We start from the raw sequence: 15,517 nt of genomic DNA on the forward strand, positions 1-15,517 counted from the left end.
GACAGTAAAGCTTCACGCCTCCTAGGGGCAGGTGCATCGAGTTTACAGTTGTGTTAGCCGCAATTTGTGTCAGTCTTAAAGAGTGGGTGTTTTGGCTGACAAGTAACTGTCTGTCATATTTCCGAGCACGGTTGAATTTTTTAGTTCCTGTGTGTAAACTGATTGAGCCTGCTGCTGAAGGTAAAACGACTGCTTGTTTTTACACATCAGCGTTCCTCTAGTTCCCTACTATTAATTTAATACAGGTGTATTACCAAAGTGGTATTTTTAAATTTGCAGAAATGCCACGTCGTCGTGGATGTCGATATAAGCCGGACAACTTCTGCTACATCTGTGGGGAAGTTCACTTTTGCCAGAAATAGGAAGAAAATTTCTTCAGTCATAAAGAAAGCATACAAACATTACTTTGGAGTAGAGGTAGGAGACCAAGATAAAGAATGGGCACCACATTTCTGTTGTGCTACATGTTACTGCAAACTAACTCAGTGGTGGAAAGGTAAAGAGAATGTGGCGTTATTTGCTGTTCCCATGGTGTGGAGGGAGCCTGAGGACCATGTTACTGATTGTTATTTCTGTCTAACAAAAATTCAAGGTTTTACAAACAAAAAGTCGAGGAGGCACATTATTTACCCAGATCTGCCTTCAGCGAGAATGCCAGTGCAGCATTCCGACAACCTTCCAGTACCTTCAAGAGCTCGAGGTCAAATTCCGAGTGACAGTGAAATAAGTAGTACTGAAGAAATCACAGATGATGATTCTTTATATCACTGCACAAGTGAGTCATCGCCACATTTGTTAACACAGGCAGATTTAAATGATTTAGTACGTGATCTAGGACTAAGTAAACAAAAGGCGCAGCTGCTTGGTTCAAGGATACAAGAGTATAATCTACTGCACCAAAGTACTAAAATCAGTGTGTTCAGGCACAGAGAACATGCCTTTATTTCTTATTTTTCAACTGACGAAGCACTGGCATTTTGCAATGACGTTGCTGGCCTGATGAAAATGCTGAACTTCACTTATATTTCACAGGAGTGGAGACATTTCATAGATGCATCGAAAACAAGTCTGAAGGGTGTTTTGCTCCATAACGGAAATAAAATACCCTCTATTCCAGTAGCTTACGCTAGTTTGACAAAAGAGAATTACGAATTCGTACAAAGGATGCTAACTAAATTCATTAAAATACAATGAACACAAATGGAAAATATGTGCAGATTTCAGGGTAATTGCTTTGGTACTGGGAATGCAACAAGGCTACACAAAGTAAGCCTGTTTTCTTTGCGAGTGGGATAGTCGAGACAGAAATTCTCACTACGTGAAAAATAAATGGCCTAGGCGAAGATGGAAATTTGGCGAAAAGAATGTACAACGTGAAAGTCTGGTAGGTCCTGAATATGTACTACTTCCACTGCTTCACATCAAACTTGGCCTGATGAAACAATTTGTGAAGGCCATGGATCCAACAGGCTGTGGGTTTGCATATCTAGCTACCAAATTCCCCCGTCTTTCAGCTGCAAAAATAAAGGAAGGTGTATTTGTGGGCCCATGAATCAGGGAGCTGCAGAAAGATGCAAATTTTGAAGCATGTTTAACTGATAAAGAAAAAACCGCATGGGACTGTTTCAAGACGGTGTCGGAAAACTTCCTCGGAAGAAGAACAGATACTAACTACAAAGCAATGGTGAAGGATATTATCAAAGCATATCAGGATTTGGGATGCAATATGTCTTTGAAGGTACATATGATGGACTCTCTTCTGGACTACTTCACAGATAGTTGTAGTGACGTATCGGATGAACATGGGGAAAGATTCCATAAAGACATTTCTACCATAGAAAGGCGCTATGAAGAGAAGTGGGTACCTTCTATGTTAGCAGATTATTGCTGGAATATCATTCGAGAGAAGAAAGATTCACAATACAAGAGAAAAAAGTGATGTGCATTACAAGGCAGATGCTCATTGTTTGTCAATTTTCTGTAATTTCTCATATCAAATAAATGTTTCAAAGTGTATACACAAAAGTTACTGTGTTATATGTTAGATCCAACCCTCCATTAATGTGATGAACTTATAACATCATAAAGATGTGCATTTGTTTGTCGAATTTCAACTCACATTTGCTGCACTATATCAGAAACTGAAAAGAGAAACAAAATTGCGATTACTCATAAACTATCCCTGACAGAAAAAAACCAAAAACAGTTTTCAATTCAGCACTCAAAATACAACTAGAATCACAACATTTTTCATCAGAAATAGAAAAAAAAGGTTTTTTTTTGTAGAACAGTGTTATTAACCTTCTTTAGAAGTTTTTATCTTTGTTAACTTCATCCAGTAATTCCTGAGTGATGTCTGTGTGATGTCATTTTTGGTTGAAAGTCAACAATTTTGGGACAAACTTTGCTGCTACATGTTTCATCAAGCCCATAATTTCCAAAATCTCGCTTGGCATGAGCCAAAGGATATGCAGACACCAGCAGCAACATCTCTGATGGTGATTCAGCGATTTTCCAGAATAATTTTTTTTATTTCTTCCACATTGTCATCAATAATTGGTGTGCTAGGGCATCAACAGTGGTCATCATCTTCAACATCTTCTAGACCCTCTCTGAAACATTTATATCACTCATAAACTCTTGTCTTAACTTGTAGTAGATTTGCCGAAGGCTACATACAACTTTTTGAATGTGGGGCTGCACTTTATTTTATTTTTCAAGAAAAATTTAATGCAATTTCTTTGATTCATGCTTTTTGTAAGTAAAAATTCACTGAGCACTCGAAAATACATATAACCTTTTGATTGTCAACAATAAACTAAATATTCAAAACAGCTGAAAACACACACACATCAGGAACATGTGTATCAACAAGATTAAAAAAAAATTGAAAATCTGATGTATAAAGCCTGCTAAATTAAAGAATTCCTGTTACTTTTTGATCACAACCTTCCTTTGATGTTCCGAGAACTGAAGGAATGATGTGGAACCATCGGTTGAGATGTGACTTACAGTATACAGGTATTATTTGTTTGGTTACTTTGAAATTAAGCTATTTGTGTATACACCACACAGAACACCTATGAAGTATTTCAAAATGAATTTTCTATTACATTTGCAATGGTCCAGCTACATACATTTTAATGCTCTGCTGAAATATTAATTTCAGATTACAAGAATGGAAATCAAACTGTCGTTGAGTGATGTTAGAATGGCACCAAGTGGGGGGAAAATCTTTTTATCGATAAATTTGGGAAAAAATTGTTTCTGTTCACCACTAAATATGTCTGAACCACCACCAAGCTTCATGGTCCATGGTCTAGGAGACTTAGTATCCATTACTGGCAGTCGCTTGCAAAAAGCAACACAAAATGGAACATTGTAGTGGTCAGTCATTGCATTATATTTATTCTGGGCGGACCAATTCTTAACTGCACAAGGGGTATCACAGTTAACGTTGTTTTTAAAAGATAGCTACATGGTTGTTTCTATGAGGTGCAGTGCCAGTAATACTATTTTTGGTGAATAAATTGTGATTGGAAGTCAGTGATCTACGATTCACCTGAGATTGACTAAAATTTTTATTGAAATTTCACTCTCTGGATTAGAGGCAATCTCTACACATGCCCCTGCTCACTTCCTTCTGTACATTTGAGGTAACCTCAGGAACAACAGTAGGGATTTTTAGATGTTTTTCAGTGATAGATACACTGCTTTATGAAAAAGGTAGTGTAATAATTTGTAAATTTTCGAGCAAATTGGCTGAGCTATGATGAATTTGCCAGCTGCCACTGTGAGAACAATGCCAATGCCATTGCCACCCAGTGGCAAATGGCAGAACTCCTCAGAGCCACAGTTCTGCACAATGCAACATCGTATCCGCAACCAAGCTTACTGTTGCGAACACTCTGCTCCCTTTGATGTACTGACAATGCAAGGAATAGGTTTGGCATAGCACCATCAGTTTGGATGTGACTTAACATATTCAGTTATTATTTGTTTGGAAACTATGAAATTAAGCTACATTTTGTGCGCAGCACTCAATAACCTAACATGCACCAACCGAAAAGTAGCAGTATTGCTCATAAATGTTGGTGGATTTGTGAGTTTCTTAAAGAAGGAGACAGACATGGGTATGATCTTAAAACCACAAAAATAAAGGATGGAATGGCACTCAGAAACTCCTAGTGGATGACTACAGAAAATTTTGAAGACTTCTACAGGGGGTTGGGAGACTCATTTCACAAGAAGATAAGAATTTCAGAATGTCAGTTTCTGCTTCCATCCCTTTTGGAATTGAAGTTCACACTCATAATTGACTGCACATTTTTCAAACAATAGGCAGCGAGTAACTTAACCTAAGCAATCACTTGCATAGTGAAAACATATGAGAGTCCTAAATCTATAGTTTTTAACTTATTAGGCAAAAAAAAAAAAAAAAAAAAAAAAAAAAACTGAAAAACTACTCCAGTAAAGGATGCACCTTTGACTTGTTTACATACAGAAAGTTTTTCAGCACTGCTGCAGGTGACTCAACTTTCAGCTTTATGCATCCCTTCAATCGAACCTAAATGCTGAAATGATTGTTTGCACGGCAGTGTGAATAAAAAATGTGACAATGGGTCTGAAAAATCAATCAGTGCAAAATTTACACGAGGAATGCTGTCACAGGCTACACATCTAGATCAGACAGGTTTCTTTCTGTTTCATTTTCTTGTATATCTGGCCTTCGGACATGATACACTCAGCCACAGTCTCTAATGCACGATATGCTACAAATTCAAAGACGTATCTATCCTACTATCTCTCTCTCTCTCTCTCTCTCTCTCTCTCACACACACACACACACACACACACACACACACACACAAACACACATGCGATAGTTGGCAACAGCATTAACTAATTGGCGACAATATACGAAACATAACATGAAGTAAAGGACTGTTCATTTCCTAATGCTGCGCAAACAAAATTTAAAGTGGCAGTAAACAGGAAACAGCTCTAAACCCAGAACAGTAAGAAGTACACTATGTGATCAAAAGTATCTGGATACCAGGCTGAAAATGAGTTAAAAGTTCGAGGCGCCCTCTGTCGGTAATGCTGGAATTCAGTATGGTGTTGGTGCACCCTTAGCCTTGATGACAGCTTCCACTTTCACAGGCATACACTCAATCAGATGCTGTAAGGTTTCTTGGGGAATGGCAGCCCATTCCTCACGGAGTGCTGCACTGAGGAGAGTTATCGATGTCAGTCAGTGAGGCACGGCGTGAGGCTGGCGTTCCAAAACATCCCAAAAGTGTTTGTAGGATTCAGGTTAGGACTGTCCATTGAAGGGATGTTATTGTCATGTAACCACTCCACCACAGGCCATGCATTATGAGCAGGTGCTCGATCGTGCTGAAAGATGCAATCGCCATCCCCGAATTGCTCTTCAATAGCGGGAAGCAAGAAGGTGCTTAAAACATCAATGTAGGCCTGTGCTGTGATAGTGCTATGCAAAGCAAGAAGGGGTGCAAGCCCCCTCTATAAAAAACACGACCACACCATAACACCACAATCACTGAATTTTACTGTTGGCATTACACACACTGGTAGATGAAGTTCACTGGGCATTCGCCATACCCACACCCTGCCATCACATCACCACACTGTGTACCGTGATTTGTCACTCCACACAATGTTTTTCCACTGTTCAATCATCCAATGTTTACACTCCTTACACCGAGTGATGTGTTGTTTGGTATTTACTGGAGTGATGTGTGACTTATGAGCAGCCGCTCGACCATGAAATCCGAGTTTTCTCACCTCCCTCCTAGCTGTCATAGTACTTGCAGTGGATCCTGATGCAGTTTCGAATTCCTGTGTGATGGTCTGGATAGATGTCTGCCTATCACACATTATGACCCTCTTCAACTGTTGGTGGTCTCTGTCAGTCAACAGATGAGGTCGGCCTGTACACTTTTGTGCTGTATGTGTCCCTTCATGTTTCCACTTCACTATCACATCGGAAAACGTGGACCTAGGGATGTTTAGGAGCGTGGAAATCTCACGTACAGACGTATGACATAGGTGACACCCAATCACCTGACGATGTTCAAAGTCCGTGAGTTCCGCGGAGTGTTCCATTCTGCTCTCTCACAATTTCTAATGACTACTGAGGTTGCTGACATGGAGTACCTGGCAGCACAATGCACCTAATATCAAAAAAATATGTTTTTGGGGTGTTTGGATACTTTTGATCACAGTGTGTATATTAAAAAATTGTTAATAGAAATTTAAACTATCATTACACCATGGAAAATCAAAAAGTGTCAGAACTATTATAACCTCAATGTACAATATCGAATATGTACCACAAAATAATATACACCAAATATGTAAATATTTCAAGCCACTGATGACGCATTTCAAATAACAAAGGTGAAACACGTATGGCACAAAATGTTCATTTTATTTTGTTGGAATTAGATGGACCACAAGTAACAAGTATAAGCATAAAACTAAAAAGTGTTTTCACAGTATTAATGCATGCTTCTCAGAGGAGTAGAGTATAGTCACCCTTCCTGTACTATTTATAAATTATTGACATACATCGTTTTTCTGTAATTGAACCCAGAAAGTTATTGTATGAATGTTCCCTCAATCCAAAACAAATCATATCTGTCTTTGGAGAATAAAATAAATAAATCTACATAATGTGATAAGTGAATCAATCAATCAACAGTTTAACATTTCTCTTTATTGGCTTCATAAACAATGGACAAGACACACATGACTACAGAAAATATTACACCCATTGTTTACATTATAAGCCAGTAAGCTAAACAAAGAATCCATAAATGGTGTCAGCACTATGCTGTCTTTAAAAACAACACACAGGTACACTTAAGTGACAGAGCTGTCATAGATATGGCAACAATATAAATATTCCACACTATCAGAAGACAAAGAATTGTGCATATTATTTTATTTGGAACAGACGTGCCACGTTCGAGTTTAGAGTGAAGAGCTCATAGTGAAAGTCGCCTACTTACAAGACAAGCTGTTAATATTTCTCTATATAAGACAGAAACACAGGGGCCTTATAATTAAGAAATGTAATAAAAATTTACATCACACTTTGTTAATAGATGGCTTTCCCTAAATATTTCATCAGGAATCAGACTTTACACACTGACCATCTAAATTACAATGTGTCTAACATAATATAACTTCTTTTAGGGTTTGAAGAAAATAAATACCAACAGCCATAATTTTATTATTTATTTTATTGGACTTCCAGTTTCTGTACCTCATTTATACCATCTTCAGGTCTTTATACACATAGCTAGATAAGTTATATAAACGTACTTGCTGTTATAGGAATCACTAATTTCAACTAGCTTCCATAGATTTCTGAAACTTCTCTGTAGACGTGGACTCTCCACAACTCTGTCATCAGTAGAGTGGCGAGTCCACATCTGCGTAGAAGAGTCAGAAATCTATGGAAGCCAGTTGAAACTAGCGATTCTTATAATAGTGTGAATGTTTGGATGACTTGTTTAGCTACATGTAAAGGGACTTGAAGATGATGCCATTGAAACACCGAAACCGGTAGTCCAATAAAATAATCCATAAGATTGTGGCTGTCAATATTTAATTTCTTCAAGTCTCTGATCAGCTGCAGCCCCATTCACTTCATACAAGATGGAACTACAGGATCTTTTAAGGTTAGCTTCATATGATTAAGTAGCCCAATTTCTGTCGTACCATGTTTGTGAGAAGTCTCGAAGCTACCTCATTCGAGAAGACGTGCCCGGTGCTGAAATAACACATTTGCCACACTTTGGAGCTACCCAGTTTACACTACGCTGAAGGCTGCTGACTAATAATGCATGTATCTTTTACAGTTTGCCAGAACTGAGTCATTATTATGAAAGAATACAAGATGTATGTAAACCTATTCAGCACTCAGTTCGTAGTTACAAACACATCACAAATATTCAGCTACTGCTAAAGTTTGAACTGCAGCTGCAATACACAGTATGCAAATCTACACTTGTAAAAATTTAAGTTCCGCTTTCAGATCCAGAGACAATTGGATATATGTCGATGTAATGGCAACACTGCTAATGTTAGCCACCAATGTATTCAAACGGCATCTTGGGGAGAAGGAGGGGGGAGGGGGGGGGGGCAGAAGACAGCCTAAATGCATTGTCATTAGAGACGTGTCGCCCCCATCCGGGAACCACTTCCAGCATTTCGGTTACCCCTACATACACTCGTGGCACCCCACAATCGAAAGTTCCCCCGACGCACGCGCACACTGTCCTTTCGCGAGTGGTTGTTCCACCACATTTGCTCACTTCAAGTTCTCGCTGCCACAGCAGCCGACCCGGACTCGTGAGTGACCTGTCGTAGAATCGGATAGGTGTCCAGCACTCCGGCACTCGGCGTCCGTCACGACCTTCACTCGGCGGCTGGCGAGCCGCAGGGCCGCTCCTATTTGTCCCACAGGCCGAGCTCACGCATGCGCGTCTGGAAGTACTTCTCGAGGGCGTTGGCGCACCGGTAGTACTCTGTGTCGGGGCTGTTGTAGAGCCGGCAGTTGGTGAAGATGCGCGTCATGTCCGCCACGAACAGGTGCCGCGTCGTATAGTACCTCGCCTTCAGCCGGTCCCCCATCGTCTTCAGGTCTGTGACGAAAAGAGGGAAAGAGTGGAGGTTAACACACTGCCGACGATAATGTCATCAGATTACAGCAGCAATCTACGTTACTAAGCTGCAGGTGGCCATCTAATGACTTCTAGTGCCCACAAAAATTTTATTTTCAGTAACGAAAAAAATCTCGGGTGAACAGCCTGGTATGAGTGTGCATAGGACACAATATTTCGGCAATATGGCAACGTGGTTGATTGCCAAAATATTGTGTCCTATGCACACTCATACCAGGCTGTTCACCCGAGATTTTTTTCGTCATACAATACGCCTGGAGAAATTGAAGAATCACATTATTTTCAGTACTTCATACAATTACTGATTGGATTTAAAAATTTAAAATGCTGTCATAATGTGATCATTAACACACATAATCTTACGAGGGTAATCACAAAAGTAAGGTCTCCTATTTTTTTATAAGTACACAGACCTGTTTATTTCTACAATTGTTTACATCAGTTTTTAGCTTGAACATTTAGCTATTTTTCAATATAATCACCATTTCTGTCGATGCATTTTTGTAGATGCTGTGGCAGTTTTTGTATGCCCACGTCATACCAGCTCGCCGCCATGCTGTTCAGAAAGTTATGAATCTCTTCTACCACCTCATCATCAGAGCTGATTCGCTTTCTGGCCAAATGTGTAAAGTGGTATGCCCAGGTTTCGTCACCCGTGACAATTGAGTCCAGAAAGTTGTCCTGTTTGGCTGCAAGGCGGTGAAGAAATGCGCGGGAAGCATCGACTTGTTACCACATGTGATCCTCAGTCAGCATGCTTGGCAACCATCTTGTGCACACCTTCCAGTAGTTCAATGTTTCCGTTAAAATTCTATGAGCGGTGCTTCGGGAAACCTCAGGGACCAACGTGCAGAGATCATCCGGGGTGATCTGCCGATCTTCACGCACGCTTTGCTCGACCTTCAACACTGTCTCCTCCGAAATTGACAGTCTCCCACTCCTTTGTCCACCGTGAATTTCGGTCTGACCAGCTGCAAACTCTCTACACCACTTACGAACATTTTTGACATCCACGCACGACTCACCATACACTTCCGTCAATTGGCGATGGATTTCAATCGGCACAGTGCCCTTTGCATTCAAAAACCAAATAACTGCGCGCAATTCGCACTTGGCAGTAACATCCGACGGGAGCTCCATTCTTGACGGCTTCCTAGTCAAGATTGAGCGCCTCAGTGCGGCATGCGCGTGTTTACACACAGCACGTGAAGCACTCTTCATAACAGTGTGGCCAACTGCCACACAAACAGAGTTGTGTACTTACAAAAAAAATAGGAGACCTTACTTTTGGGATTACCCTCGCACTTTAAAGGTTTAACACAACAGCTCAAGTATTAAAGTTACATGCACAGTTTCCACCTCGATGCAGCGCAACTCACTGTGCGCGAATACCCAGACAATATTCATCCAGTATTTGAGACAGAGTACTTAGTGATATCCAAAAAACTTAGACATTATTTCAAATCTTTTCAAAACTTGCTCTTGCTGGCACCAACACAAAATAATGAAAGGAAAAAAGTTTATCGATTACTACATTTCTGTGTTCGTGCAATAGAGCTCCAGCATCAGCCACGGCATTTTAATTTATTACACACAATACATTTTGCAGATCATATCCACACAATTAAATGTACCAGCACAATTATATCAGTGTACAAAACACAGTTCAGAGAAGCCAGAAAAACTAGCCTTTCTTATAGCAAAGTGCAAATTACCCAGACTACACTCACCCAACATTAGGTAGAGGGGGCACTTAGTGACTTCTGAAAAACCTTAAAACGTTTTTCAATTTTTCTCTCACTGAAACTGCTACAAAATAACGAAAGGAAAAAAGTTTATCGCTTACTAAATGTCCGTTGTTCATGTGGTGAAACTTCAGAATCAACCATGATATTTCATTATTTCTTTACTACTATCTATTTGCTACCTATTTTGCAGACAATAGCCACACATACCACTGAAGATACCTACAAAATTTTATCACTGTATGTCACATTGTTTAGGAGAACAACTAGCTTTTCATAAAAATGTAAATAGTTCTCAACATCAGCATCATAAATCTTTACAAAATTTAAAACACTGTGTTGTAGTTTGATACATGGAAATTTCATTATTTAAAGAATGAGGGTTGGGGTTACTGGTAATCACTATAGTAAATAGGGCAGTTTAAACATATAGGAAGCGCTACATGCTCACCAAACTAGATAAAGAGTGTCTCAATATGAAACTCAGAAATGTTTAACTCTGTAGAGCCATCTGTTTTCCGAGTTGAATTAGATATTAGTGCAATCTACCTGTACTCCTTTATTCTTACATCCCTGTCGTATTTCTCCCAATCTTTTCATTTCTCTCTAGTCACCTTATTGAGGACACAATTAAAGAGCAAAGGGGAGAGTCCATCTCCCTATCTCACCTTGGTTTTAATCTGAAAGGCCTCTGACAGCTTTCCTCTGAACTTGACCTTGGATGTTGTGTTGCTTCGGGTCTGTTTAGCCAGTTCACTGGATTTTCTATCCAAACTCATCTCCCCGAAATTGTGCCCCAGAAAATTTCATTTTGCCTCTCAGGGGGTGACCACTGCTGTAGAGGGACATGCAGAACTGAACTGTGGTTCAGGTTTAAAAGAAGACCTGACCATGCACTTGATAGAAATATACTTAGTAGAACACTTCAAGATCAAACGAGTCCTCCACAGTATAGTTAGTTAGTTACAAGTTCCATGGATAATGCTGCACAATAGATTGTAATGATGTGGAATGAGTCATTCTACATTCACATCACACATTAATTTGTACATATGATTTCATTCTGAACACTTCTAATTTTTTTTAAATTATTACAGAAAGAAAAAAAGATATACAGATGTGAGGTAGTGATTCCTACCCACCACCTTTTCCTCATTACAGTAATAAAAATTCTTCTACAAAACAGAAGGAGTTGTCGAGGAGAAACTTTCTCAATTTGTTGTCAAATTTCACTATGCTGTCTGTCGGTCATTTTATATCACTGTATCACTGGGTAATCCATCAAAAAATTTTGTTACAGCATTGTGCAACACTTTTTGGGCTAAAGACAGTAATTATGTACATCATTGTCCCTTTGAACTGTAGTGTATTATTTTCAACAAACTTTATGAGGGAATAAATATACCGTGAAGCAATAGAATGCCATCTCCTTAAACAGATGTCTACAAAATCATTGTGGTGAGCACCACATATTCACATTTCTGAGCAATGAAGAATTTCTTTCTTAAAGATGAGTTACCCCAGAACATTATTCCACATGACATTACTGAATGAAAGTATGCAAAATATGTAAACTTCCTGATTTCTCTCTCCCCAAGACTTGCAATGACGAAGTGCAAATGTGGCCAAACAAAGTTGTTTTAAGAGTTCCAAAATGTGCTTTTTCCAGTTTAACTTCTCATCAACATGGACACCTAAGAATTTTGAAGTTTCCACCCTTTTTATTATTTTCCCACCATGTGTTACATTTAAATTTCCACCATATTTATTATTTTTCCACCATGTGTTACATTTATCATTGGAGTAGTAGCTCTAGATGCGCAGAACTGAATATGTTGTGTCTTTTTAAAATTGAGAGTGAGAGCAATCACAGACAACCAGCCAATGATACTTTTAAGAACTCTGTTTAGCATTTATTGTTTCTGTATGTCTTCTTGGATTGATTACAATACAAGTGTCATCTGCAAAAAGAACTAATTATACTTCAGATGAAAGCGTGTTTACATATATGAGGAACAATAGTGGACCTACGAGTGACCAAGTCACAGCATTGTACGCAGTCACTCAAGGAGGTCGCCAGCCTGCCGACATATGTAATGTGTGTGTGTTACAAATAAAAGTAGTCACAGGAGTAAAAATTTAAGAAACCAAATAAAACTTATTACAACACAGACATTTGGTCTCTTTTTTTTCTCATTGTAAAACATACATTAATTTTCATCATGGTTTCTTAAAATAAGCTTTACATGAATTTGTATTAATTTGCTTAATGTCATGCCACAGTATTACTGTACAGGGGAGAGCACCAACATTTTAATGCTTTTTGCATGTCAAAGATGATGTTTCCTGACTGCTTTGAGATATCAACAACAGTTATTTTCATTGAATTCTATTTATTGAGCCACAGTATCCACTAATTTTTCATTTAAGTTTTTTTTTATGTTTAAAGTTGTGGGTAGATTTCACAAGCTTTTGTGATTTTTTACGCTGCCATGAAGTATAATCCAAACAATCAAAACAGTTTAAGACAGCAGAAGCAGAGAAGCAGGGCCAGTGTTATGGGGGAGGGGGAGGGGGAGGGGGGGTTGCACTATGATTCTGAACCAAAGTCTGGGGGAAGAGGCCCTCACTAAACCAGCAGGATTGTTTAAAAAACACATACACAAACATAACTTGTGATTAAACTGATGGAAAATACTACTGAATTTATGTTAACTGTGAGCATTAAAACAGTCTCTTAAAAAAAGACGTTGGCTGATTTTTTGCATTAAAATTTACTGACTTTATATATATATATATATATATATATATATATATATATATATATATATATATATAATAGAGGAAAACATTCCACGCGGGAAAAATATATTTAAAAACAAAGATGATGTGACTTACCATACGAAAGCGCTGGCAGGTCGATAGAAACACAAACAGACACATACATACACACAAAATTCAAGCTTTCGCAACAAACTGTTGCCTCATCAGGAAAGAGAGAAGGAGAGGGAAAGATGAAAGGAAGTGGGTTTTAAGGGAGAGGGTAAGGAGTCATTCCAATCCCGGGAGCGGAAAGACTTACCTTAGGGGGAAAAAAGGACGGGTATACACTCGCACACACACACATATCCATCCACACATATACAGACACAAGTTTGTGTCCCGGGATTGGAATGACTCCTTACCCTCTCCCTTAAATCCCACTTCCTTTCATCTTTCCCTCTCCTTCCCTCTTTCCTGATGAGGCAACAGTTTGTTGCGAAAGCTTGAATTTTGTGTGTATGTATGTGTCTGTTTGTGTTTCTATCGACCTGCCAGCGCTTTCGTATGGTAAGTCACATCATCAAGGACGGGTATACACTCGCACACACACACACATATCCATCCACACATATACAGACACAAGCTTGTGTGGATGGATATGTGTGTGTGTGCGCGAGTGTATACCCGTCCTTTTTTCCCCATAAGGTAAGTCTTTCCGCTCCCGGGATTGGAATGACTCCTTACCCTCTCCCTTAAAACCCACTTCCTTTCATCTTTCCCTCTCCTTCCCTCTTTCCTGATGAGGCAACAGTTTGTTGCGAAAGCTTGAATTTTGTGTGTATGTATGTGTCTGTTTGTGTTTCTATCGACCTGCCAGCGCTTTCGTATGGTAAGTCACATCATCTTTGTTTTAAAAACAAAGATGATGTGACTTACCAAATGAAAGTGCTGGCAGGTCGACAGACACACAAACAAACACAAACATACACACAAAATTCAAGCTTTCGCAACAAACTGTTGCCTCATCAGGAAAGAGGGAAGGAGAGGGAAAGACGAAAGGAAGTGGGTTTTAAGGGAGAGGGTAAGGAGTCATTCCAATCCCGGGAGCGGAAAGACTTACCTTAGGGGGAAAAAAGGACGGGTATACACTCGCACACACACACATATCCATCCACACATATACAGACACAAGCAGACATATTTAAAGACCAATATGTCTGCTTGTGTCTGTATATGTGTGGATGGATATGTGTGTGTGTGCGAGTGTATACCCGTCCTTTTTTCCCCCTAAGGTAAGTCTTTCCGCTCCCGGGATTGGAATGACTCCTTACCCTCTCCCTTAAAACCCACTTCCTTTCGTCTTTCCCTCTCCTTCCCTCTTTCCTGATGAGGCAACAGTTTGTTGCGAAAGCTTGAATTTTGTGTGTATGTTTGTGTTTGTTTGTGTGTCTGTCGACCTGCCAGCACTTTCATTTGGTAAGTCACATCATCTTTGTTTTTAGATATATATTTCCTACGTGGAATGTTTCCCTCTATTATAACCATATATATATATATATATATATATATATATATATATATAGTGTTTAAAATCAAAAATTTTGGGAAGAGGTCCAAGAACAACTTCCCTGGGGCCTGTAGGTCCTAGCATCAGCCCTGAGCATAAGGGTGACCAGCCAGTATGTTAGGGGAGTAGCATGAGAAAGAAGATGAGCAAATGAATAAATTCTTGTACAATGATTCAAGTAGGAAATTGTTTATTAACAGTTAATATTTTAAACAACTTACATTTAAGCGAAATTGGTTAAATCACAATCTTCACAAATGTTTTGTAAATTCCTGGATCACTTTGTCAATGAAAACTTCTTTATTGTCAAAAATTAATTTCCTGTGGATGCTCATCATTGCTAGGCCTTTGAGACGACTTTCTACTATCATGCTTCTCAACCAAATTTTTATACGTCTTAAACTGCTAAAAGACCGTTTGACAGTGCATGGTGTACAAGGGAGAGTAATCAAAATTTTCAAAGCTTTTTGTATTTCTGGAAAGAAGTTTTTTGTGTTTTTAATTATATCACAAATAGTTAGCTCCTCTTGGTTCTGTTATTCTTCCATAATTTTTTCCAAAGTTCAATTTCACTTTTAATGTTTGACAAATCGTAAAACCAGGCAAATGTTTCACAAGTTCCTATCAGTTGATCAATTGACATGGTTTTCATTTGTAAAATGGCTCTGAGCATTATGGGACTTAACATCTGAGGTCATCAGTCTCCTAGAACTTAGAACTACTTA

At 39.0% G+C, this 15,517-nt stretch overlaps 1 protein-coding gene across 3 annotated transcripts in view; it reads right to left on the bottom strand.

Moving 5' to 3' along the window:
- Positions 1–6,722: 6,722 nt before the first annotated feature.
- LOC124553680 (histone acetyltransferase KAT2A) overlaps positions 6,723–15,517 on the bottom strand; it is a 327,182-nt gene continuing 318,387 nt past the window's right edge. For all 3 annotated transcript variants that reach the window (XM_047127565.1, XM_047127567.1, XM_047127566.1), the window contains one exon: positions 6,723–8,678. In XM_047127565.1, the coding sequence (XP_046983521.1) occupies positions 8,485–8,678 (194 nt within the window). In that variant the 3' untranslated portion in view covers positions 6,723–8,484. The remainder of the gene's footprint in view (positions 8,679–15,517) is intronic.

The sequence above is a fragment of the Schistocerca americana genome, chromosome 11 (assembly GCF_021461395.2).
Source record: "Schistocerca americana isolate TAMUIC-IGC-003095 chromosome 11, iqSchAmer2.1, whole genome shotgun sequence".
NCBI lineage: Eukaryota > Metazoa > Arthropoda > Insecta > Orthoptera > Acrididae > Schistocerca > Schistocerca americana.